The sequence below is a fragment of the Choloepus didactylus genome, chromosome 12 (assembly GCF_015220235.1).
Source record: "Choloepus didactylus isolate mChoDid1 chromosome 12, mChoDid1.pri, whole genome shotgun sequence".
Lineage (NCBI taxonomy): Eukaryota > Metazoa > Chordata > Mammalia > Pilosa > Megalonychidae > Choloepus > Choloepus didactylus.
The window spans coordinates 7,624,589-7,651,638 of record NC_051318.1 but is presented as its reverse complement, the minus strand read 5'-3'; the positions used below and the strand labels follow the sequence as shown (position 1 = coordinate 7,651,638).

Genomic DNA, 27,050 nt, shown 5'->3' with positions numbered 1-27,050 from the left:
TCAAAGAACTAAAGATGAACAATGAGACCATAGTACAGGATACAAAGGAAATCAAGAAGACCCTAGGAGAGCATAAAGAAGACATTGCAAGACTAAATAAAAAAATGGATGATCTTATGGAAATTAAAGAAACTGTTGACCAAATTAAAAAGATCCTGGACACTCATAGTACAAGACTAGAGGAAGTTGAACAACGAATCAGTGACCTGGAAGATGACAGAATGGAAAATGAAAGCATAAAAGAAAGAATGGGGAAAAAAATTGAAAAAATCGAAATGGACCTCAGGGATATGATAGATAATATGAAACGTCCGAATATAAGACTCAGTGGTGTCCCAGAAGGGGAAGAAAAGGGTAAAGGTCTAGGAAGAGTATTCAAAGAAATTGTTGGGGAAAACTTCCCAAATCTTCTAAACAACATAAATACACAAATCATAAATGCTCAGTGAACTCCAAATAGAATAAATCCAAAGAAACCCACTCCGAGACATATACTGATCACACTGTCAAACACAGAAGAGAAGGAGCAAGTTCTGAAAGCAGCAAGAGAAAAGCAATTCACCACATACAAAGGAAACAGCATAAGACTAAGTAGTGACTACTCAGCAGCCACCATGGAGGCAAGAAGGCAGTGGCATGATATATTTAAAATTCTGAGTGAGAAAAATTTCCAGCCAAGAATACTTTATCCAGCAAAGCTCTCCTTCAAATTTGAGGGAGAGCTTAAATTTTTCACAGACAAACAAATGCTGAGAGAATTTGCTAACAAGAAACCTGCCCTACTGGAGATACTAAAGGGAGCCCTACAGACAGAGAAACAAAGAAAGGACAGAGAGACTTGGAGAAAGGTTCAGTACTAAAGAGATTCGGTATGGGTACAATAAAGGATATTAATAGACAGAGGGGAAAAATATGATAAACATAAACCAAAGGATAAGATGGCTGATTCAAGAAATGCCTTCACGGTAATAACGTTGAATGTAAATGGATTAAACTCCCCAATTAAAAGATACAGATTCGCAGAATGGATCAAAAAAAATGAACCATCAATATGTTGCATACAAGAGACTCATCTTAGACACAGGGACACAAAGAAACTGAAAGTGAAAGGATGGAAAAAAATATTTCATGCAAGCTACAGCCAAAAGAAAGCAGGTGTAGCAATATTAATCTCAAATAAAATAGACTTCAAATGCAGGGATGTTTTGAGAGACAAAGAAGGCCACTACATACTAATAAAAGGGGCAATTCAGCAAGAAGAAATAACAATCGTAAATGTCTATGCACCCAATCAAGGTGCCACAAAATACATGAGAGAAACACTGGCAAAACTAAAGGAAGCAATTGATGTTTCCACAATAATTGTGGGAGACTTCAACACATCACTCTCTCCTATAGATAGATCAACCAGACAGAAGACCAATAAGGAAATTGAAAACCTAAACAATTCTGATAAATGAATTAGATTTGACAGACATATACAGGACATTACATCCCAAATCAACAGGATACACATACTTTTCTAGTGCTCACGGAACTTTCTCCAGAATAGATCATATGCTGGGACATAAAACAAGCCTCAATAAATGTAAAAAGATTGAAATTATTCAAAGCACATTCTCTGACCACAATGGAATACAATTAGAAGTCAATAACCATCAGAGACTTAGAAAATTCACAAATACCTGGAGGTTAAACATCACACTCCTAAACAATCAGTGGGTTAAAGAAGAAATAGCAAGAGAAATTGCTAAATATATAGAGACGAATGAAAATGAGAACACAACATACCAAAACCTATGGGATGCAGCAAAAGCAGTGCTAAGGGGGAAATTTATAGCACTAAACGCATATATTAAAAAGGAAGAAAGAGCCAAAATCAAAGAACTAATGGATCAACTGAAGAAGCTAGAAAAAGAACAGCAAACCAATCCTAAACCAAGTAGAAGAAAAGAAATAACAAGGATTAAAGCAGAAATAAATGACATAGAGAACAAAAAAACAATAGAGAGGATAAATATCACCAAAAGTTGGTTCTTTGAGAAGATCAACAAGATTGACAAGCCCCTAGCTAGACTGACAAAATCAAAAAGAGAGAAGGCCCATATAAACAAAATAATGAATGAAAACGGTGACATAACTGCAGATCCTGAAGAAATTAAAAAAACTATAAGAGGATATTATAAACAACTGTATGGCAACAAACTGGATAATGTAGATGGAATGGACAATTTCCTGGAAACATATGAACAACCTAGACTGACCAGAGAAGAAATAGAAGACCTCAACCAACCCATCACAAGCAAAGAGATCCAATCAGTCATCAAAAATCTTCCCACAAATAAATGCCCAGGGCCAGATGGCTTCACAGAGGAATTCTACCAAACTTTCCAGAAAGAACTGACACCAATCTTACTCAAACTCTTTCAAAACATTGAAGAAAATGGAACACTACCTAACTCATTTTATGAAGCTAACATCAATCTAATACCAAAACCAGGCAAAGATGCTACAAAAAAGGAAAACTACCGGCCAATCTCCCTCATGAATATAGATGCAAAAATCCTCAACAAAATACTTGCAAATCGAATCCAAAGACACATTAAAAAAATCATACACCATGACCAAGTGGGGTTCATTCCAGGCATGCAAGGATGGTTCAACATAAGAAAATCAATCAATGTAGTACAACACATTAACAAGTCAAAAGGGAAAAATCAATTGATCATCTCTAGATGCTGAAAAAGCATTTGACAAAATCCAACATCCGTTTTTGATAAAAACGCTTCAAAAGGTAGGAATTGAAGGAAACTTCCTCAACATGATAAAGAGCATATATGAAAAACCCACAGCCAGCATAGTACTCAATGGTGAGAGACTGAAAGCCTTCCCTCTAAGATCAGGAACAAGACAAGGATGCCCGCTGTCACCACTGTTATTCAACATTGTGCTGGAAGTGCTAGCCAGGGCAATCCGGCAAGACAAAGAAATAAAAGGCATCCAAATTGGTAAAGAAGAAGTAAAACTGTCATTGTTTACAGATGATATGATCTTATATCTAGAAAACCCTGAGAAATCGACGATACAGCTACTAGAGCTAATAAACAAATTTAACAAAGTACCGGGATACAAGATTAATGCACATAAGTCAGTAATGTTTCTATAAGCTAGAAATGAACAAACTGAAGAGACACTCAAGAAAAAGATACCATTTTCAATAGCAACTAACAAAATCAAGTACCTAGGAATAAACTTAACCAAAGATGTAAAAGACCTATACAAATAAAACTACATAACTCTACTAAAAGAAATAGAAGGAGACCTTAAAAGATGGAAAAATATTCCATGTTCATGGATAGGAAGGGTAAATGTCATTAAGATGTCAATTCTACCCAAACTCATCTACAGATTCAATGCAATCCCAATCAAAATTCCAACAACCTACTTTGCAGACTTGGAAAAGCTAGTTATCAAATTTATTTGGAAAGGGAAGATGCCTCGAATTGCTAAAGACACTCTAAAAAAGAAAAACGAAGTGGGAGGACTTACACTCCCTGACTTTGAAGCTTATTATAAAGCCACAGTTGCCAAAACAGCATGGTACTGGCACAAAGATAGACATATAGATCAATGGAATCGAATTGAGAATTCAGAGATAGACCCTCAGATCTATGGCCGACTGATCTTTGATAAGGCCCCCAAAGTCACTGAACTGAGTCATAATGGTCTTTTCAACAAATGGGGCTGGGAGAGTTGGATATCCATATCCAAAAGAATGAAAGAGGACCCCTACCTCACCCCCTACACAAAAATTAACTCAAAATGGACCAAAGATCTCAATATAAAAGAAAGTACCATAAAACTCCTAGAAGATAATGTAGGAAAACATCTTCAAGACCTTGTATTAGGCGGCCACTTCCTAGACTTTACACCCAAAGCACAAGCAACAAAAGAGAAAATAGATAAATGGGAACTCCTCAAGCTTAGAAGTTCTGCACCTCAAAGGAATTTCTCAAAAAGGTAAAGAGGCAGCCAACTCAATGGGAAAAAATTTTTGGAAACCATGTATCTGACAAAAGACTGATATCTTGCATATATAAAGAAATCCTACAACTCAATGACAATAGTACAGACAGCCCAATTATAAAATGGGCAAAAGATATGAAAAGACAGTTCTCTGAAGAGGAAATACAAATGGCCAAGAAACACATGAAAAAATGTTCAGCTTCACTAGCTATTGGAGAGATGCAAATTAAGACCACAATGAGATACCATTTAACACCGGTTAGAATGGCTGCCATTAAACAAACAGGAAACTACAAATGCTGGAGGGGATGTGGAGAAATTGGAACTCTTATTCATTGTTGGTGGGACTGTATAATGGTTCAGCCACTCTGGAAGTCAGTCTGGCAGTTCCTTAGTAAACTAGATATAAAGTTACCATTCGGTCCGGCGATTGCACTTCTCGGTATATACCCGGAAGGTCGGAAAGCAGTGACACAAACAGATATCTGCACGCCAATGTTCATAGCAGCATTATTCACAATTGCCAAGAGATGGAAACAACCCAAATGTCCTTCAACAGATGAGTGGATAAATAAAATGTGATATATACACACGATGGAATACTATGTGGCAGTAAGAAGGAACGATCTCGTGAAACATATGACAACATGGATGAACCTTGAAGACATAATGCTGAGCGAAATAAGCCAGGCACAGAAAGAGAAATATTATATGCTACCACTAATGTGAACTTTGAAAAATGTAAAACAGATGGTTTATAATGTAGAATGTAGGGGAATTAGCAGTAGAGAGCAATTAAGGAAGGGGGAACAATAATCCAAGAAGAACAGATAAGCTATTTAACGTTCTGGGGATGCCCAGGAATGACTATGGTCTGTTAATTTCTGATGGATATAGTAGGAACAAGTTCACAGAAATGTTGCTATATTATGTAACTTTCTTGGGATAAAGTAGGAACATGTTGGAAGTTAAGCAGTTATCTTAGGTTAGTTGTCTTTTTCTTACTCCCTTGTTATGGTCTCTTTGAAATGTTCTTTTATTGTATGTTTGTTTTCTTTTTAACTTTTTTTTCATACAGTTGATTTAAAAAAGAAGGGAAAGTTAAAAAAAAAAAAAAAGAAAAACAAGGAAAAAAAAGATGTAGTGCCCCCTTGAGGAGCCTGTGGAGAATGCAGGGGTATTCGCCTACCCCACCTCGATGGTTGCTAACATGACCACAGACATAGGGGACTGGTGGTTTGATGGGTTGAGCCCTCTACCATAAGTTTTACCCTTGGGAAGACGGTTGCTGCAAAGGAGAGGCTAGGCCTCCCTATGGTTGTGCCTAAGAGCCTCCTCCCGAATGCCTCTTTGTTGCTCAGATGTGGCCTTCTCTCTCTGGCTAAGCCAACTTGAAAGGTGAAATCACTGCCCTCCCCCCTACGTGGGATCAGACACCCAGGGGAGTGAACCTCCCTGGCAACGTGGAATATGACTCCCGGGGAGGAATGTAGACCCGGCATCGTGGGACGGAGAACATCTTCTTGACCAAAAGGGGGATGTGAAAGGAAATGAAATAAGCTTCAGTGGCAGAGATTCCAAAAGGAGCCGAGAGGTCACGCTGGTGGGCACTCTTATGCACACTTTAGACAACCCTTTTTAGGTTCTAAAGAATTGGGGTAGCTGGTGGTGGATACCTGAAACTATCAAACTACAACCCAGAACCCATGAATCTCGAAGACAGTTGTATAAAAATGTAGCTTATGAGGGGTGACAATGGGATTGGGAAAGCCGTAAGGACCACACTCCACTTTGTCTAGTTTATGGATGGACAAGTAGAAAAATAGGGGAAGGAAACAAACAAACAAACAGACAAAGGCACCCAGTGTTCTTTTTTACTTCAATTGCTCTTTTTCACTCTAATTATTATTCTTGTTATTTTTGTGTGGGTGCTAATGAAGGTGTCAGGGATTGATTTAGGTGATGAATGTACAACTATGTAATGGTACTGTGAACAATCGAAAGTACGATTTGTTTTGTATGACTGCGTGGTATGTGAATATATCTCAATAAAATGAAGATAAAAAACAAACAAAAAAAAAAAAAAAGAGTGAATGGTCCCATCCTCCTAGGCCACAGGGCTTCGTAACTCCAGGCTGCATCCAAGCAGCACACTGCAGTTAGTTAGGAATCTCATTTCTGGGCCCTCTTTCTTGTATCCTTGGGATTCCCTTGGTTAGTTCTCTCCAGGGTTGACTAAGATACCACCTAACAGTATTATCACTTTCAACAATTTGGTCTCTGAGCACGAGTTCATGAAATATATACCATCAGCCAGCTTCCCTCTGATTTACCTGGTGTAACTGCCTCCAGCTTTCTCTCCTCCTCTGCTCTCCTATCTCCTCTATTTGCCCTGTACACGGCTGCCAGAGGAGTGTTCTTGAAGAGAGGCACTAGCCTAAAAATCAAAAGCCCTAGGTACTTGGCCTCGCTTCCCTAACAGCTGTGCAGTGCCCCTGGGGCCTGGGAATGAATGCCCAGGTGTCCACGGCAGGCCCGGCCGCGGTGAACAAGCTCGTGGCCGACGTGCGCAGGTGGAGCGGGTTCCAAGAATGGTGCGGCCTCGCTTCCCGAGCTCGCCGAGGACTTGGGTTTGGCCAGAAGAGATGTCTGTGATTCTCCCACTTCAGTGGTCTGGGCTTTGGGGTTTGTTCCGAGTACCTGAGATTCTGCAGACGATGTAAGGAGTCTTTGAAACATGGGGTTTTATAGGAAATCCTTTCCCAGATGACTGGAGACTTACTCTGGAGCCCTCAGGCTGCCTCTTCCTCTAAGTATCTTTCTTCAAATCCCAAATGCAGGGACCACCTCTAGCAGCGAAACCGTGGTTGCTGGGCAGGAGAGTTTCCCCGACGCCGAAGAGAGCAAGATACTGAAAGAATCTGATGAGAGGTTGGTGCAGGGATTTGGCTTAACATTCAGTGTAACTTTCAGCAGCAGTCTGTGCAAGGGCACCGACAAAAATGTGTGGGGTTTCGTACATTTCACATGCACCCCAGAATCCTTCATTTTTTACAAAAACACAGACTGACTTTCTGCCCCTGCTTTATATATCCATAATGATAACGATTTCTTCCAGAGCAAAGCAGAGAAGAGAGAGATACAGGGGTCCTGCTCTGGCAGCCAAGTTCCACTTACCCCTGAGCTTAATAAAAACCACTAGTTGTTCTAGTGGCACAACCGTCTAAAATCAGGGAGATTTGCCACATGAACTGTTCATATCTGATTAAGTAATTTCTTAGCGGTAGAGAAGTTGCCTTGAGGTGAGTCTTATGATGCATCATAATTCTTACTTTGTCTTACTACTCGGTGAACCAAGAACACCACATTTTCCTGCTAAAAGAAGGCTCCATTTCCTTTAGACTAGTTCTTTTAATGATAATATCTCACTTGCCACGTCCCTGCCTTCTCACTGCCCACAGACTTCTCAGAAGTAAATAGAATCTGAATCACCATTTCTGCGGTTGATTGTGAAGAGCAGGGAAACAGATGAGAAGTGATCAACACAACTCAAATTTAAAAATAAAAGTTAGGATGAGCCTCATGGTGGTGAATTTTCTAGTGAAAATTAACAAGGGCGCCCTTTTACTTAAGAAATTATTAATGTATAGCAGTTTTCTAGAATGTGCAGGAAAATAGCTTCATAAATATTTTTAATACCTCAACTCTTAATAAAAGCCTATTTCATACATCTGCAGTCTACTATTTATGCATTTGCAGTTCCATGAGAAGAATTTTCACAGGGTGCTAAAGCAATGAACTTCAGCTGATAAGTTTCTGGAGATCTGCACTGATAAAGGAATAGAGATCAGAGAATCTACGGACAGTTGCCTAAGTATTAATTTGAGCTACATCAGCAAGAAAAACCTTAGGGGAAACATTTCATTCTTCTAGTTTTTCTCTTATCAGAACTGTTTTCATGATACATTTCTTAAAGCATGTCCCTTTGACATGAAAAAAAAAATATTCAGCCTACTTAATCCTTGAAATTCCTCCAGGGCTCAGACCCAGAATTATTTTCAACAACCCAGGAAAGCAAAGGAAACATAACAGGTTTTACTCCTGGGAGCCATGGTTTACTCTTCCTTTGCCAGGTGTGCACACACTGCACTCAGCTTTCCGTTTTCCCTAGAATCAAGAGAGCATTCTGGAAGGTGCTCGCTCCTCCCTTTTGTACTGGCCTCATTAAACCCTTAACTAACACCCCCGTAGACCTATCTGAAAAAGGAAAAGGCATTCCGTTCTGTAATGCCTCCCCACCAGGGTTCTCCTGAGCATGGCTTAAAAGCTGACGACTGTCACAGTGCGTCGGTAGCCGCGAGAGCTCTGCTGCTCCCCATTCCCTGGACAACTCCAGATGTGGAATTCTTTCTTCGCCCAGCTTTTGTTCCTTGCTGAATGGTGTCTGGGCTCAGTAAATGTTGTTTATTACTTTGCACTTATCAGCATAAATATGATAAAAGAACTTCTTCAGAAGGTAATAGATTTGTTGCTTTCTTAATGTCACAAGTACCAGTCTGATTTAGACTTTGCATGGCCCAATTTGTATGAAACTAAGCAAGTGTCCTAGATAGTTTTTTGTTTTGTGAATTCACAACAGAATAGCCAAAAAATATGACAGAGAAGAATGCCTACAGTACAAAGTTACTGGAAACAAACAAACAAAAAAAAAACCTACTAGAATATCTAAGGGAATAAAACCAGTCATTACAGCCTGTCACTTTTCTATAATTTAGCAAATGCAAATCACTGATGCTGTGCTCTGAGGTTACACACCTGGGACAAGGTAGGCATCTTCCTGGCACATCCAGTACTTTTCCTGAAACGTCACTCTTTCTCTGTACTCTAGTGAGAGACAGCCATGTCCCTGTACCCCCAGTGTTCCAGAGGGAAATGGAGTGTTGATCTGTTGCTGGTTTGGTGAGACTACCCACTCAGTAATTGCCACAGTTTTGTCAAGCTGCAGTTACAAATACCACAAACTGTTTTGGGCTTAAACAACAGGAATTTATTGGCTCACAGATTCAGAGGCTGGAAGGCTTGCTTCTTCCAGGGGTCCTCTCTTCTGGCTGGCCGGCAATCTTGGGGGTTCCTTGACTTCTGTCATGTCTGTCACATGGAAATGCCCATGGCTGCATCTTCTCCTTTCTCTTCTGGGTTCTGTTAACCTCCAGCTGCTTGCTTCTCCAGGGGCATCTTTCTGCCTGCCTCTCACTCTGCTTATAAAGGCCCCCAGTGATCTGTATCAAGGCCCCCCTCATTCAGTTAGACCCCACCTTAACTAAAAATAACATTATCAAGAGGTCCTATTTATGATGGGTTCACAGGAACTAGAATGCAGATCAAGACCGAGAACATATCTAAATCAGGGTACATAATTCAATCCACCTCAGTCAGGTAGGGAGACACACTTACTTTGAACTGAGTTTTCCAGATACTTCTAGGTAGCCTGAGTTCTTGGCTTTGGTTGCAAATATATGAAGTAGATAAAACTTGCTGTGTATCATTTTATATAAAATAAAGGTAGACATACTAGTTTACCCACACTTCCCTTTAGCCCTCTGTAGAGGTCTTTGGATGATAAATAAGTGCTGATATGAAAACCTTTGGTGCTCTGAGGACAAGGTGTCCTAGCAATGCAAGGACATATAATAACTAATACTTCCTATCCGTGTGGTTTCTCCCCACTTTGAAAATGCTTTTGCATCATTTCTCTTGAGCCCCAAAATAACCCAATGAAATAAACAGTGAATATTATTAGCTCATGTCAGCAGGCGAGGAAACAGAATTCCCCAGGAGTTAAATGACCTGGCCTGGGTCACAGAGCCACCGAGAGCTCAGTCTTCAAGTCACTGTGTGGAGGCAGCTTGGCCCTGGAAATCCCCTGCACTGCCACCTACCCGCTCTGTGACTTGGGACTCTTGTTAGGCCTTGCTCAGCCTCAGTTTCCGTGTCTGTAAGATAAAGAAAAGGATGCTCATCTCAAAGATGAGAGGGAGGTGAAATGAGATCATGTATGGGAACTTACCATACATCAACTTGCTTTTTGCTTATTTCTTAATCCACAGGAGGAGAGAACAGGCAACAAGGGCCCATCTGGTCATATTGCATCACAACTAAAACACTCAGGTCATTTTAAGGGAAACTTTAAAGCCAATAAAGCCAAAATTTGTTATGAAACTACTTGTTTGTTTAAATTGGAAATACTGTCTCTTTTCACTTATTCAATCATTCAACAAATATTTATTGACCACCTACTATGTGCCTGGCCATGTGAATAAGGGATTCACATTATTCACCATTATGTCCACTTTCTCTCCAAAGCATATGTTATAATTTTCTCATTCAATTACAATGTTAGCTTTAAAATTATCCTTTCAAGGTTTGAACTTGGATTTATAAGCAAGAGTGACCACTGGCCCTGTCAAGGAACAAAGAAGTGTTTGGGGATGAACCTTTTACAGCATTCCGATAACAAAAGCACCACTGGAGCTGGCTGCTGAAAAATCAACTGCTAAATAATGTTGCGTGTTTATGAGTAATAGCACATACACCACAAGTGTCAATATTTCATGGCAACTGTTCTTTTATTTGCAGGTTTAGTAATGTCATCCGTGCCCACACTCGCCTGGAGTCAAGATACAGCAACAGCTCTGGAGGGTCCTATGATGAGGATAAAAGTAAGTACCAGCAGACTGGTCGGAGAATGGTCGGAGAATGTAGAATCAGTATTTTAATTACTCTTTTTCCAACTACTCCAAAGAGGCCCATAAATATTACGTAACTGTTTAATCCCACAATGCAGGTGAGTGTAGAGTCAGAATCTTTAAAAAAGAAATTCAAGCTGTGGACAAATTGAAAGATAAACAACTACCCACTCCTCTGTTTCCATATTCTTGGCATTTTTCCTTGGCAACCCAGAATCAACAAGACACAAGAAGGCTGGGAAAAGGCCAGCAAAAAAATTGTCCCATTAGGAAACAAACGTTGCTGTTTGATTTTTCTACCTATCTTGCTAGTGGTTGTAACCTTTGTGCTTTGTGACACTGAATCTCTCAATGCACAGCCTCAGTAGCCCAGTGAAAACCTCACTGAACTTGGAGATAGCTTTGTTGCAGGAATGTATGAGTTCTTTGGGCATTTGGGCAATAAAAATATCAATGCATTCACTGATTTTGTTTAAGCCCCAGACGGTAGCGTCTGAGCAGGTACAGAGTATGACTTGGCCACGAGTTACAGAAATTCTGGAACAAAAAACACTCCCAGTGACATTTAGGTGTGCTGAGAAAATCAGTGGACTACCTTGTGGAATGTGTTTTTCTGTTTTATTGGAAATTATGAATATGGTGATATTCCATGAGTTATGTTCGTTTTGTATGTTAGTACGTAGGGCCTTTGTAATCGTTGTCTTGAATTATTTTGTTTACATGGGAAATGTGCAGAGTGGGGAAGGACTAAGCAGTTCTAATGACACCACTTTTCAGCTGCCCTTATCCTGCTTCTTAATGTTTAGATAGACAGTTCTCCACCATCCAAAATGCTAATGGCAGGAATGCCTAAAGACTCTTAGATTAAGTTTCCACTTCTTCCATGTAAGACTTTATGGTAGAGCTGCCACTGTTTGTATTTTCTTGCCTTTCTGTGCCCCTTCAGGGAAACTAATTGTCCAAAAAATGAACGTTTGCTTCTCAGAACCACAGAACATTATTCCAGCAGGACCAGACTCTACAGGGAATAGTGCCTGGGAGATGGAAAATTGTTGGTTTGAGAAACATCTGGTTACTCTGGCAATATTTGGTAACCCAAAATTTGAAGACAGAGAAATTGTATCACAAAGGGGTTAATCAGTTACATATCCTGACTGCCCCGGAATGTGATATCCATGGTAAAACAAAACACAACACTCGATAGCAGAGGATTTTACATTAGGGAGATTGCTGTACTTCGACCAGTTGATTCCTTTAAAGGATATCTCTTTATTCTGCATACAGAACATAGAATTTGGCAGAAACACTATAATAACTCTTGTTTTGAAAATACATCTTTAGAGCCCTCTGGTATTAAAATTTCACATCCCTTACGTTCATTAAAACAGTGAATTTCAGAAGGCAATATAAATAAACAAGGTAATTATGTCATTATAAAAACACAGATCGCTGATGTTAGGGACAAAAAGGAACAATAGGGCAATAAAAGTACTGATGAAGGAGAGAAAAGGTTGTGAATTCAGTAAAGGATAAAAAGAAATCTCCTCCTGTCAAACAGGCTCCGTTTTGCCTAGAAATGTTTATAAATGTGTGATACGAGCAACATTTGAACAGGAAAATCTGGGTACAGCATTTGAGTTCAGTTCATCGCTGAGTCGTGTGCCGATGCCATCCTTCACCTGATTGTTGTCACCGACCAGAGAAGTCAGAGTTCGCAGCATGCCACTTTGACACTGCACTTGTGTTTTAACTTATTCATTATCAGAGAAAATGAAATCAGGCTGCCCAAACAGAGGGTCATCACAGAAAGCCCATAACATACTTCCTAAGATCCTTTCCAGGGTGTTCGAGTAATAGAACTTGACTTTGGTTGTCTTGCAAGGAGCAGCCTATCTAATATGGCACAAGTGTCCTCAGGCCTTCTGGGCCCCCCTCCTGTATTCTTGGTTCCAACCACACAGTTCTGGGTGTAGACGATGCCACGAAGGAGTGAAGGTTAGTAGGCTCAGCTCGGAAACCGCACAGCTGGTTGTCTAGTATATGTGAAGGGTGATTTTCCTCCCTGAATTCCTAAGGGGCTCAGCAGAGGTAGGAAGAGTGAGAAGGTTTAGGAGAAGCCTGATGCCTCAGTGCTGCACAGTCTGGGTTGATCTACAATGAGGAGTTGAGTGCACCCTCTTAAATGTATTTTATTTTTAAAAACCTGGGAGATGTGATGGAGAAAGCAGAGAGAGATTTGAAGATGTTACACTGCTGGCCTTGAAGATAGAGAAAGAGCCCATGAGCCAAGGAACGCAGATGGCCTTTAGAAGCTGGAAAAGGCAAGGAAGCAGACTTTCCCCAGTGCCTCCAGAAGGAACACAGCCCTGCTAAACCTTAATTTTAGCTCGGTGAAAGCCAGTTTGGACTTCTGACTTCCGGGACTGAAAGATTTCCAAGAAGGGAACTTTCTCCAGGAGACTAATTTGGAGACCTCTCTTTGCTAGAGAAAGGGTTGTCATGAGCACTGTCACTGTGAGCCTGGGTCTGCGTTGGAAGCGTTTGGGATTTCCAGGACTCCTCAACAAACAGGGTTTTCCATATTCCCATTGGCTTCTCAAATCTGGATACTTCCCATGTTCCTCAGCATCTCCAAAGTTTAAACTCCCAGTTCCACCTCTGAATTCTCCTCTTCTGATCCAGGACCTGGGCAAAGCCTTAGAGAGTAGCTTAACCACAACAACCCAAATGCAGACACCCGAAATGAAGAAATGCATGGACCAGAACTCAGAAGCTGAGCCCCCAAAACAATATGTTGAGGGAAGTAGGAGGGAGCCTTTGATGAAGTAAACTCATATTACAACTCCAAAGAGGAATAGAAAGCTAATAAGAACACAGAGAAGACACCGACAATGGTGGAATCTCCCTAAAGGCAGCAGACATAATCTGATCCTAGCTCCTTTGATTAAAAAATAGGGGAAAAAATGACTACAAATGGGAACTAGCAGGGATACCAAAAGACAGCCCTGAACTTTTAAATGTGATAAGAGACCTAAAGGATCACTGGAGAACTTTCACCAGAGTAAAGAATTAGCTGCAGAAGCTCATGCATATTCAGCCCATGGCCCACAAAATTGTAAGAACATTGGATACAATGCAAAAGAGAATGGAACTTCCGGGAAGATGACGGATGAGGAGAGACAGAGCAAAATCCTCCTCTGTGAAAAACACTAGATAAAGGATGGAAAGTGCTCCAGAACACCAGTTCCAGGGTTCCACCGGCTGGGCAGGGACTTCTACACCCATGGTGAGCGTGGACTTGGAAAAAGCAAGAGAGTGCATTTAAGACTGGCGACTGTTCAGACCAGAACGTCACCGGGGAACGGACAGTTGGAGCCAGCTGATGAGCGGTGGAGGGGAGCAGACTTCCACACCCCAGGCACCCTCCTCAGGACAGGCGTGGATGATAACCCTTCACAGACTCATGGCCAAGAGCCCCTGTGCCAGGGATTGGCAGTTGGAGCAGACAGACGAGTGCAGAAAGGGGCAGCTATCCATGCCCCATGCAGCCATCTTAGCAGTTGGCTAGGAGACACCCCTTCACAGCACCATGGCCGAGAGCTTCCTTGAGGGAATTCGGGATTCAGCGAAGTTGTGATGGTGTCCACTCTTCCTCTGTGGAAGCCCGCAGTGTGCACAGCCTAAAGGCAAGGGCACTGCACGGAAGTGCCAGGAGACCCACCCCAACCCCAGGGACTTGCAGGCACATGGCAGGCAGGGACTGTGGGGCATTTGAGCTGGAAGATGAGATGCGCAACTCTGCAGCCCTCAAGTACTCCACCCACAGCCGTGGGAATGGCCGGGGCAACTGTGTCCTAGGGCAGACACCTGCCAAGCTGCACAAGGCACGCCCCCCACCCACAGGGTTGGCAGTCCCCAGTGCACACAGAAAATTAGTGCACTGATTGGATTTCCACATGGTTTGAACATCAACTCAGTGCATAGACAACGCTGGGGGACAACTGGCTTGAGGGTAAGAGGTGGCTTGAGAGCGCCATCTGCTGGTAGGACAGGGAAAGTGCACTCCACCACACTGTAGCTTTGCCAAATTACAAGGACAAGGATGCCCACTGTCACCACTATTATTCAGCATTGTGCTAGAAGTTCTAACCAGAGCAATCCAGCAAGACAAAAAAGTAAAAGGCATCCAAATTGGTAAGGAAGAAGTAAAACTGTCATTATTTGCAGATGCTATGATTGTATACTTGGAAAATCCTAAGAAATCAGTGACATGGCTACTTAAGCTAATAAGCAAATTCAGCAAAGTGGTGGGATACCAGACTAATGTGCAAAAGTCAGTAATGTTCCTATACACTAGAAATGGCCTAACTGAAGAGACACTCAAGAAAAAGATTCCATTCACAATAGCAACTAAAAAAATCAAGTACCTAGGAATAAACTTAACCAAGGATGTAAAAGACCTCTATACAGAAAATTACATAACTTTATCAAAAGAAATAAAAGGGGACCTAAAGAGATAGAAAAATATTCCATGTTCATGGATAGGAAAGCTAAATGTCATTAAGATGTCAATCCTACCCAAACTGATCTACAGATTCAATGCTATTCCAATCAAAATTCCAACAACCTACTTTGCAGACTTGGAAAAGCTAGTTATCAAATTTATCTGGAAAGGAAAAGGGCCTCAAATTGCTGAAAGCATTCTAAAAAAGAAAAACAAAGTAGGAGGATTTACACTTCCTGACTTTGAAGCCTACTATAAAGCCATGGTAGTCAAAACCACATGGTATTGGCACAAAGATAGGCGTATTGATCAGTGGAATTGAACCGAGAATTTGGAAATAGACCCCAAGATCTGCAGTTGACTGATTTTTTATAAGGTCCCCAAATCCACTGAACTGGGACAGAACAGTCTCTTTAAAATGGGGCTGGTAGAACTGTCTAGCCATATCTAAAAGAATGAAAGGGGATCCCTTCTTCATACCCTATACAAAAATTAACTCAAAGTGGATCAAAGACCTCAATATAAGAGGCAGTGCCATAAAACTCTTAGAAGATAATGTAGGGAAACATCTTCAAGACCTAGTATTAGGAGGTAGTTACTTAGACCTTACATCCAAAACACAGCAAAAGAAAACATAGATAAATGGGGAATCCTCAAAATCAAAAGCTTCTGTACCTTAAAGGAATTTGTCAAAAAGGTGAAGAGGCAGCTAACACAATGGGAGAAAATATTTGGAAACCATGTATCTGATAAGAGACTGATATCTTGTACGTATAAAAAAAATCTTACAACTCAATGACAATAGTACAAACAGCCCAATTATAAAATTGGCAAAAGATATGAAAAGACGTTTCTCTGAAGAGGAAATACAAACGGCTAAAAGACACGTGAAAAAAATGTTCATCTTCACTAGCAATTAGGGACATACAAATCAAGACCACAATGAGATATCATCTCACACGAATAAGAATGGCTGCCATTAAACCAACAGGAAACTACAAATGTTGGAAAGGTTGTGGAGAAATTGGAACTCTTATTCATTGCTAGTGGAACTGTATAATGGTACAGCCACTGTGGAAGACATTTTGGCAGTTCCTCAGAAAATTAAATACCGAGTTACCCTACGATCCAGCAATTCCACTTCTCGGTATATACCCAGAAGATCTGAAAGCAGTGACACGAACAGATATTTGCACACTGATGTTCATAATGGCATTGTTCACAATTGCCAAAAGATGGAAACAATCCAAATGTCCTTCAACAGATGAGTGGATAAACAAAATGTGGTATATACATACAATGGAATACTACACAGCAATAAGAAGGAATGAGGTCATGAAACACATGACAACATGGATGCACCTTGATGATGTAATGCTGAGTGCAATAAGCCAGACACAAAAGGAGAAATATAGTATGTTACCACTAATGTGAACTCTGTGGAAAATACAGAATAAGTGTCTTATAATGTAGAATATAGAGGACCTAGAGATAGACAGAGGCTAGTAAAGGGAGAATGACAGCTCTGCAAACTGTCAAAGCTGGTGTTTCTACACTGGGCAGGAATGTAAAATCAACTCTTTCACAAATATGTACAGATATGATAATGCAGGTAAACATAATGATATGGGAATGGGCAGGTGTGACTGTGGTTTGTTAATGGGATTATAAGTATCAGTGATGTGTTGAAGGCGATCATGTTCCTAAATGGTGGTTTAAATGCAAGTAACCCACAGAGTAGCACCACAGACCTAAATAAGTGTTACCAGGATATACTCATAAGGTATGACACTGCTGCAGAGAGTTAACGACAGAGTGGCATATAGAAAACTACCCATTACATATTATAGACTATATTTAATAGGAATATCTTACCACCACTACATTAATACTAAGGATGAATAATTAGCAGCTAATTAGAGCTCTGGGACATTTTGTGTTATGATAATTGTTTAAAGTTGAAAGTGATGATAATTGTCCAAAAGTGAAGATGATGTAAGAAACTGACCATTTATCCTGAGATAGAATATATAGTAAGTGAAATTAGGAACCCACTACTTAGTAAATCAGGCCCTCGACTTGAGGCTTGCTCTTGTGAAATTTAGGGCTGTAAATGGGAGGCTGAGCCCTCCTGTAATTATGCCTGAGTGACATCTCCAGGGAGCCTCTTGTTGCTCAGATTTGGCTTTCTCTAAGCCCAAATCAGCAAATAAATTCATTAGCCTCCCCACCCACTCCCCACCCCCACCCCCCAAAAGGGTCATGACAGGGTGGCTTAAAGTCACAGGAATGTCATCTCTCACAGTTCTGGAGGCCAAAGTCCAAATCGGGCTCAGCAGGGCCACGCTCCCCTGAAACCTGTAGGGGAGAATTTCTCCTGGCCTCTTCTGGCTTCTGGCATTTTCCGGCCATCCTAGGTGTCCCTGGCTTACAAGTGCACATCACTGCCAACTCAGCTTCTGAAGTCACATGCCCTTCTCCCCTGGGGCTGTGTCTGTTGGATTAGGGGGCCGCCCTAGCCCAGTCTGATCTCTTCTTGATTTAACTAAATCCATCAGCAACGACCATATTTCCAAATCACAGCACATCCAGGGGCCTGGGGACTCGACCCTGAGCATGTCTTTTGGGAGACACAGTTCAGCCCATGACACCAGGAAAGGGATAATGGTGGCTGAGACGAGGCTCACAGTGATGGAGATGGTGAAAAGTCGTCGTATTCTGGACTTATGTTGAAGATGGAGCTAATTGAATGTGTCGATGATGGCAGGATACTTAACCTCAGTTTCTCCATCTCTAAAATAGAGATAATGACTGTTACCTATTATGAGGCTGTTCATAGATGAGATGCTCAGGACAGTCAGCAAGTACTGTATGTGTGATCTCGATGCTGTTATTACTATACTGTCCTCATCTTCCTCATTACAGGTTGGTTGTGACATGCGAGAGAAAAGTCAGGAGTGATTCTAGGGCTCCTTTTCTGAACAAACAGGAACTGTGGGATTGCATTTTCCTGGGTGGAGAAAATTGGAGAAAGAGCATGTTTTCGTAGTGATGGGAGTTCACCTGATTTAAAATTTTTCTTTTTGCACATCTGTATTTTCCAATTGCTCTCGAATGAATAGCCATAAATTAATTATCAAAACATAAGGGGCCAAGAAAATCAAATCAAGTCATTTGAACCCATTTGATCAGACAATTTATATTCACCAAACTGAATGCTTACAAAGTTATTTTTACAAGCTAAAATTTGTAAGATTCTTTTGAGAGAGAGAAAAAAAAAACACCAAATATAGGAAACAAAGTTTCTCTCTCCCTGAAAATAAAGCGCATTCCTCTTTCCCACCCTGCAGATGATCTGGTGACTCCCTACATGAGCTGGCTGCTGAACATCACAGAGGCCAAGCAGCCACAGCCTCTGCCGATGCCGGGTACCGGAGGCTGCTGGGCCCCCCTGGTCGACTACCTCCCCGAAACCATCACTCCCCGGGGGCCCCTCCACAGGTGAGCAGCGCGTGTGCACGGAGGGAAAACACCACGTAGCTTTGACTGGACTTTTCTTCCTGGGAGAAGAGGGACGCCTCTTCCATGTCCCATCCAACGAAATGACCTTTGAAACCAGGGGGCCCATGGCTAAAAGCCAGCTGCACACATCTGGGCAGAGTCCCTGGAATTTTCCCTTGATACAGTCTTGCTATGGATGGTGACGCTGTGAAGCTTTTTGAGTTTTAAGCATCTGGAAGAGAGGGACCCCGTCTTCTATTTCTCATCCTCCCACAGCTCGTTTTACCTAGTGGCAAGTAGACGCTCCATTCTGAGATTAGGTTGGCCAGTGTTGCTGCTTCCTGGGGAGACGTATGGCACTGCTGAAGTTAACCTCCATTTCCCTGGAATACAAGCCTTGCACAATTCATAAATCTTCAGCCAGGTTTAAGAGTTATATTCAAAGGTGACTTAATGATCTATCAATGTATTGCTCTCCTCTGCAGAAATTGCATTAATCTCATCGTTTCCTTGATCAGGTGCAATATTGCTGTAATTTTCATGACTGAGATGGTGGTGGATCACAGTGTACGAGAAGACTGGGCCCTTCATCTACCATTATTACTTCATGCTGTCTTCTTAGGTAAGACTGGATCTAAGAGGAATTCTAGCCAGGAGGGTCACAAGCATACAGAGGTAATCCACAGGGATTTCCTTTCACATTGGCATCTTGCTTTCCTCATTTCCAAAATATTTGACCTTTTCTGTTTTTCACTGCCTTTTTGTAATATCGCATCAGCCGATCCATCATCATTTAAAATTATCCTGTTACCAGAATGTAAATATAGTGTACCTCACAGTTGCTGTATCTGTAAAGATACCCAAATGAGTGGGGCCGTTTTGAGGGTCTTTGGCTAGAGGTGATAAATTTAAAGCCAAGGGACATGGTCAGAGCATAGAGAGAAAACAGAGAGAGCATAGAAGGCCAAGGACTGAGTTTCTAAAATACCCAAGTTATACAAATGTAGTATACCAACACTACGAGTCAGCAATTGAGGGGGGTTGGTTAGGGATATGGGAGGATTTGAGTTTCCTTTTCTTTTTTTCTTTTTTCATCTTTCACTTTATTTCTTCTCTGGAGTAATGAAAAGATTCTAAAAATTAAACAAAAATTAAATGTGGTGATGGATGCACAGCTGTATGAGGGTACCTGGGGCAACTGACTGTACACTTTGGATCTTTGGATAATTGTATAATATCTGAACAATCCCAATAAAAATTAAAAAGGAAAAAAAAATACCCAAATTATAGAGAAAAAAAAAAATGGGAAGAGGAACCTGCCAAAGAGACTCAGAAAGTTCAGTTAGAAGGAGATGAATAAAGTGAGAATCTTTGGAAAAGGCAATCCAGGGAAGAGAGCCTCTAAAGAAGAAACGCTAACCATGCCCGATGCTACAGAGGGGTCCAGGAAGGTCCCTCTGTCAGCAATTTATGAGAACAGTTGATTTAAGAAATGCAGCATTTTATTCTTCCTAAGCCCAACTTCTTTATGTTGGTAACACAAATAGTAACAAAGAAAACTAAACATTCTTTTAACATGTTCCCCTTGGGTATCCTGGAATCTTTACTATCCCTGGAATCTAAACCAGTTTAAAATATGTTTACACCAAGAGATTCCTCCATTTCCTTCCAGGTTTGGACCATTACCGGCCTGAAGTCTTTGAACACAGCAAAAAATTGCTCCTTCACCTCCTGATTGCCCTGTCTTGCAACAGCGACTTCCACGCCATTGCTTCCGTGCTCCTGCAGACCCGGGAGATGAGTGAAGCTAAGACGCTGACCGTGCAGCCCGCTTATCAACCCGAGTATCTCTACACAGGTACCCGGGTGGGCACAGAGAACCCCAGGCAGGGGCACAAAAGCAAACAGAAGGCATCAGTGGAAAGCAGGTTAACTTCTCCAATGCTACTACCTCCCACTTGCCAGGGGATAAAATAACAGCACGAGATATATGCACGTCATTCAATGTCTTCTTGCCTCTCAAAATCATCCTTCATTATTGAGTATTTTTAAATATATTTCCCTTGTTATGATGATCACTGCTCACATTGAATATTGATGTATCCACAATTAAGATGTCCATTGGCCAAGAGCACATGACCAAAATGAAAAAAAAAGTTTCATTCATAGAAACTTACCCAGAAAGTTTGACCAGTGGTTTTCACTTAGAATCAGAATGTTTAAAATATCTTACAATGATGGTAGAGATTACCAATTAACAGAGTTTAGGGGCTACTTTATTACTTAATTATTTTATCCATCACATTTGCATTGGATGTGATGTGACACTGCGTGGGTCACCACAGACTTTCTTCATTGCTTTGGAAAGGAGGTACCTTTTCTTCATCGCTTATACTCAGCACTGTTTTGTCTTCTGACCAGCTAACCTCTTTCTAGGGAAAGCACATAAGAAGTCATCAGTAACTCTGAGAATGAAGGGTCACTGACCTCAGTTTTAAGTTCTTTGTTTTGAACCAAGCTACATGTAATTGAAAGTAACCCATCAATAGCCTCTCACAGAGGCCCACATTACTATAGGCACTTAAATTAAAAGAATCTGAAAAGTTTTAATGTGGCTGTTCTACCTCCCAAGGATAAGCACCATCACTTAATTCTCAGCCCTAGGCTGAGAAAATTGTAATGGCTGTTACGTTGTATAAATGTTGCATTTATTACACCACCAGTGTGCTGTAAGTGGTTTGGAATACAGATTTACTATACATGTAAGTAAACATTGTCTTGCTCCATAGGCAAGACAAACTGCAAATAGCTGAAATGACTGGATTTACAGCAGACATTGAATAATTGCTCAAAGGGTATTGGAAGTTTTAATGTTCACGTATAAATATTCATTGGCACCACGTTTCAACTATAGCTGCTTTCAAATCCACACTATAAAGCTGTGTGATAGGAATTGTTGTCCTCATCTCACGTAATGGAAAATTGGAGTTCTAGAAGCTCTCTGATGTCACTCAGTAAGTGGCAGAGATGATACTCAGACCCAGTGTGCCTCACTCCTAATTTGGTGTATCTGTCAGACACAGCCACTTCTGTGCTGTTTATGATTATTAAGGAGGGGGAAAGAGATGATCAAGTACACAGATTTTCAGACCAGTGACATACCCAGAGATGTGTAACATCAACCAAATACGGTGGGGAAAAAAAAGTAGTCTTTGCTCATACCAAATTTCCTTGAACACCATAAGATGTACTTTATTAAATCATGTTAATGCACACTTAATATACAAGCTTATGAGCAAATTTACTCAGAAACATTACATATAACTTACTTGTAGGGCGTTAAGTGATGGATAGCCTCGAAACCACTACCATTTCACATGTTAAGTAGTCTAACACCCAGGAATAACTTACAGGGTAGGTAGGTACAAATGTGTAGTCAAACTGTTCATCAGCCTGCATGCACACACACACACATACACACAAGCTTTCACACATGAACATGCACACGTGCGCGCACACACTTGTTTTGCAGAGAGCATTAACTAAAGCACCAGAGTAGAAAATAGCAGAATAGAAAGGAGTAGAGTACACACTGGCTTACGTGACGGTGCAGCTGATCCCAGGCGAGGAAAGGTTAACGGTCTCATTTAACCATAGCCATAGCCAAAATCAAGTGTTTTCTCCAGCAAAACGTCAAGGGCTGCCTGCTTCTGGGTGCTGGTCCCCCAGCCCCACCTTGCCCTTCCTCCTCCCAGGTGGCTTTGACTTCCTGCGGGAGGACCAGTGCTCCCCAGCGCCGGACTCGGGGCTGAGCTCCAGTTCCACCTCCTCCAGCATCAGTCTGGGGGGCAGCAGTGGGAATCTCCCGCAGATGACCCAGGAGGCTGACGACGTGGACGCCACTGCCGAAACAGACGAGAAGGCAAACAAGCTCATTGAGTTCCTGACAACCAGGTAACGAGGGGCCAGGAGTCAGGTTGCCCTTTCCAGAAGGGTCTTTTGGGAAAGTGCTAACACCTGAAACCAAATGGATGGAAAAGCGACCCCAGATTCAAACAGAGTCCTAGTTTTCTCTTCTAACTTGCATCTGCTGGAGTCTGTGTGAAAGGCAGACACTGGTAGAGGTCGTCTAAGCTCCCTCTGACGTCCCCACTGAGGGGCAGGGGTTTTTGTGACCACAATGCAGCACGTGCAGGCAACGGAGCAGGACTTTAATCGTCCATCCCAGCTGCTGGATCTGGGAGTTCTGGGACCTGGCAAAGAATCTCACCCTGGAAACCAAGGATCTGAGCCACTGTCAGCCAGGAGCAGCTGCCGAGGGGAACATGGGCTGCCCATCAAGTCGAAAGAGCCATTTAAAAAGAAGTCAGAAACCAGAAACAATAGGAAGCAAGATAGGAACAGAATCAAACTAATAATAACGCAGAATCAGGAACAACTGTGAGCAATCTTGTTTTCTCAGGTCTTCTGGTTCTTCTGATTAATCATTTCGGTTGCAAGGCTTCCATTTCTGGCCGCCGGGGGCCCAGTGTGTGTGTAAAGTCGCGCTCCTCTGCAACTTGGGGGTCTGCTCTCCTCTCTCAGGCTCCATGTCAGCTAATAGCTCACATCATTTCTCTTTTACCCCAGAGAGCACTTTCTTTCTTCAGTTGATGAAGGAGAAGGGAGCGCAGGCGGGAGGCTGAGGTCCTGCCCCTGCACACTGAGCGGGCATCCAGAGACTGGGGTGGCAGGTGGGGAGGGAGGGTTGCCCAGCACCATCCGTCCACATGGCTGCCGGGGCCTTGGCCAGGAAAAGCAGAGCTCGGGGTTTCTCACGCCTGGCCCCATCCCCTTCCTACCCTGGAAAACCAAGTTGGTGGCAGAGGCTGTGTCTTCAGTTCGGGTCTCCAATATTTGACAACTTAATCAGGGGACCCTGATAAAAGCCTCAGCTCTGCAAATGCTAAAATGTGCAAATCAAGTCCATGTCTAAATCTATATTTTATTTAACATCGTATATCCTTTTACTAAAACTAACACTTATGGATGCACCTGTTATATGCCAAGTACTATTCTAGTGATTTGAGAAGGTTCTGATTTTGGAAATAAATTCCATTCAAAACAGGAAAAAAGTGTGCCTCCATAAGTTAGTTAGAGCCATTCTGAGTATGCTGTTAAGCTTTAAAACACCTAAATTTACCCCAAAATTAATTAGCAAAAAATGTTAAAATATATTGCACTTCTGGAGTTAGAACTGATTTTATGGTTTTAAAAATGCAAGATGATAGTCTTATTTCTGACATTTTCTGTGTTCTGTTTTAGGGCATTTGGTCCACTTTGGTGCCATGAAGACATCACACCCAAAAATCAAAATTCAAAGAGTGCTGAACAACTCACTAATTTTCTACGTCACGTTGTCTCTGTATTTAAAGATTCCAAATCAGGTACCTCATCCTATTTCCCCAAGTCCCACTTTCAGCATTTTTCCATAATAGAACTCACCATCCCCATGTGACCACCCACCTTACATCAGCGTCCCGACACTCTGCAGTGACAGCAGAAGCATATTCTATGGAGAGTTTTTTTTTTTTTTTATTAAATTCAGTTTTATTGAAATACATTCACACACCATACAATCATCCATGGTATACAACCCACTGTCCACAGTATGATAACATAGTTATGCATTCATCACCACAATCTATCTCTGAACATTTTCCTTACATCAGAAAGATCCAGAACAAGAATAAAAAATAAAAGTGAAAAAAGAACACCCAAATCATCCCCCCATCCCACCCCATTTGTCCTTTAGTTTTTATCCCCATTTTTCTACTCATCCATACACTAGATAAAGGGGGTGTGATCCACAAGGTCTTCACAATCACACTGTCACCCCTTGTAATCTACATTATTATATAATTGTCTTCAGGAGTCCAGACTGCTGGGTTGGAGTTTGGTAGTTTCAGGTATTTACTTCTAGCTATTCCAATACATTAAAACCTAAGAGGTGTTATCTATATAGTGCGTAAGAATGTCCACCAGAGTGACCTCTCGACTCCATTTGAAATCTCTCAGCCACTGAAACTATTTCGTCTCATTTTGCATCCCCCTTTTGGTCAAGAAGATACTCTCAGTCCCACGATGCCGGGTCCACATTCATCCCCGGGAGTCATATTCTGCATTGCCAGGGAGATTTACACCCCATGGGTCCCACGTAGCAGGGAGGGCAGCGAGTTCACCTGTCGAGATGGCTCAGTTAGAGAGAGAGAGAGGGCCACATCTGAGCAACAAAGAGGTACTCAGGGGGAGACTCTTAGGCACCATTACATGCAAGTTTAGACTCTCCTTTGTGGTAATGAGCTTCATAAGGGCAAGTCCCATGCTTGAGGGCTCAGCACATCAAACTGCCAGTCCCAATGTTTGTGACATATGGAGAGTTTTTGACAATTCTTTCATATGCTGCCTAACTGAATAATAGTTAATGCTATGGACATTTGCATTATGCTCTGTCAAATAATTTCCCCAGGGTCACTTGTTCTCCTTGCTTCATTTACCTTATTAGAAGTAATCTGTGCTCATAAGATTAATTTCATTCAAAGAAGGCCATGAAAAATAAATCTCATTAAATGACTGTCATCAGACTCAAGTATGAGAAATAGTCATCCTTGCACACTGGTTGAAACAACAACAGAACCTGGGATAAAATGTTTTTGGCTTTGAAAGTGTTTGCTAACCATTCCTTTCCAGGCCTTGTACTGTAGGCCTGTGTGAATGACCGTTTAACATTGTGCACGCACTCTGATTCCTGTTTAGGCTTAATAGCAACAGAATTTTTAAGCATTTACTCTCAGCTGAATTCCTTTAAGATCCAGTGGGCCTGGGCTGATTTGTGTGTGAACTTTAAATCTGGTTCCTCTCTACCTTTTTTCATACAACAGCGTAGAGATATTAAATCTGGCTCACCAACCTTCCCAGCTGCTCAGATAATTAGCACATTTCACAGTCTGAAACATTTCAGATTAGCCACATCTCTTTTCATTATCGTAGGATTACTGATAAACCGAAATGGGAAAGTCATTCCAGGGATAGGAGTGCCATTTATTATTTTGCGTTTCTCCTTTGGACATTCTTGAAATATTGAGACCTCTTATACTGATATTTTCCTCCACTTAAAAATCACTTAGTAATTGAACACAAATCAAAGGGAGAAATTCACTAGCTGTATATGGATGATTAATTTGTCTAAAACCCTTGATTGAATGAAGATAATTTAAAAATGGGAAAATATATGAAAACCTTAGACTGTATTCTCAGGGTACTTCAGGAAACCTAGAGTCTTAAATCTTTTCACACCTTGCCAAGCTAGTTTTACCCACTATAACTCACTGCTTTTGGCCTGTTTCCATTATAGCACATTAAAATGTGTTCCAGAAAACACTCATATTAGTCAGGGAAGCATAGCTGCTATAACAAACAGTCCCCAAAAGTTCAGAGGCTTAGCCCAATAGGTTTTTTCTGGCTCACATAGCAGTTGAGTGTGCTATTTGGCAGGCAGCCTCCCATGTACTGCTTCTTCTTGTGTTCCATAAGAGGCCAAACTACCTCTAAGAGCAGTGACCCTGAATGATCCCTCCTGGTCCACTTGCATGGGACAACCAAACGGGGCGTGAAGCCAGCCAACCATTTTCACTGGGTTCTCTGACTTTCAAAGCCTGGTTTTCTACCTGCAGAGATGTGCAGAAAGTGCACAACTTAATGACCCAGAATTCAATCTGGGTTTTGTCTTACATCTTCATTTCCGTCTGAGCAAATGCTTTTCTCATGCCTGAGATCACCTTCATGCTATTGGGAGAGCAGACATTCAGGAGAAAGTCTAGATCCCAGTTGCCTTCTTTGCATTTTCTGCATTTCTCTATGTGCATCTTTATAGACTGTCCCAAGGTGCAGAGGCCTTGGTTGTGCTTAGAGCAGACAAAATCCACCACCATCTTTACTCAACATGCACATGTACTCTGAAGATGCGTTTCTGCCAGACTGTCTTATGGAAAAAAGGAGTCAAAGCATTCTACATAAAAAGCAGTACAGAAGAATAATGCAGAAAAAAATAGCTGGGTAGTAGATGATTCATTTTGAGCACGTTATGCCAGATTCTGTACAAAGTGCTTTATAAGTTTAATTTTCACAGTAATATGATGAGATAGATACTATTATTCACAAGTTAAAGATGAGTAAACAACATTGTGAGTGGGATTAATGCCACTGATTTGTATGCCTGGGAGTGGTTGAGTTGG

At 41.5% G+C, this 27,050-nt stretch overlaps 1 protein-coding gene across 6 annotated transcripts in view; it reads left to right on the top strand.

Moving 5' to 3' along the window:
- The window catches only part of FRY (FRY microtubule binding protein), a 432,465-nt gene that overhangs the window by 354,633 nt on the left and 50,782 nt on the right, over window positions 1-27,050 (top strand). For all 6 annotated transcript variants that reach the window (XM_037799978.1, XM_037799979.1, XM_037799974.1 and 3 more), the window contains 7 exons: window positions 6,867-6,957; window positions 10,663-10,745; window positions 18,627-18,777; window positions 19,296-19,399; window positions 20,450-20,635; window positions 22,533-22,731; window positions 24,082-24,203. In XM_037799978.1, coding sequence (XP_037655906.1) covers window positions 6,867-6,957; window positions 10,663-10,745; window positions 18,627-18,777; window positions 19,296-19,399; window positions 20,450-20,635; window positions 22,533-22,731; window positions 24,082-24,203 — 936 coding nt within the window. The remainder of the gene's footprint in view (window positions 1-6,866; window positions 6,958-10,662; window positions 10,746-18,626; window positions 18,778-19,295; window positions 19,400-20,449; window positions 20,636-22,532; window positions 22,732-24,081; window positions 24,204-27,050) is intronic.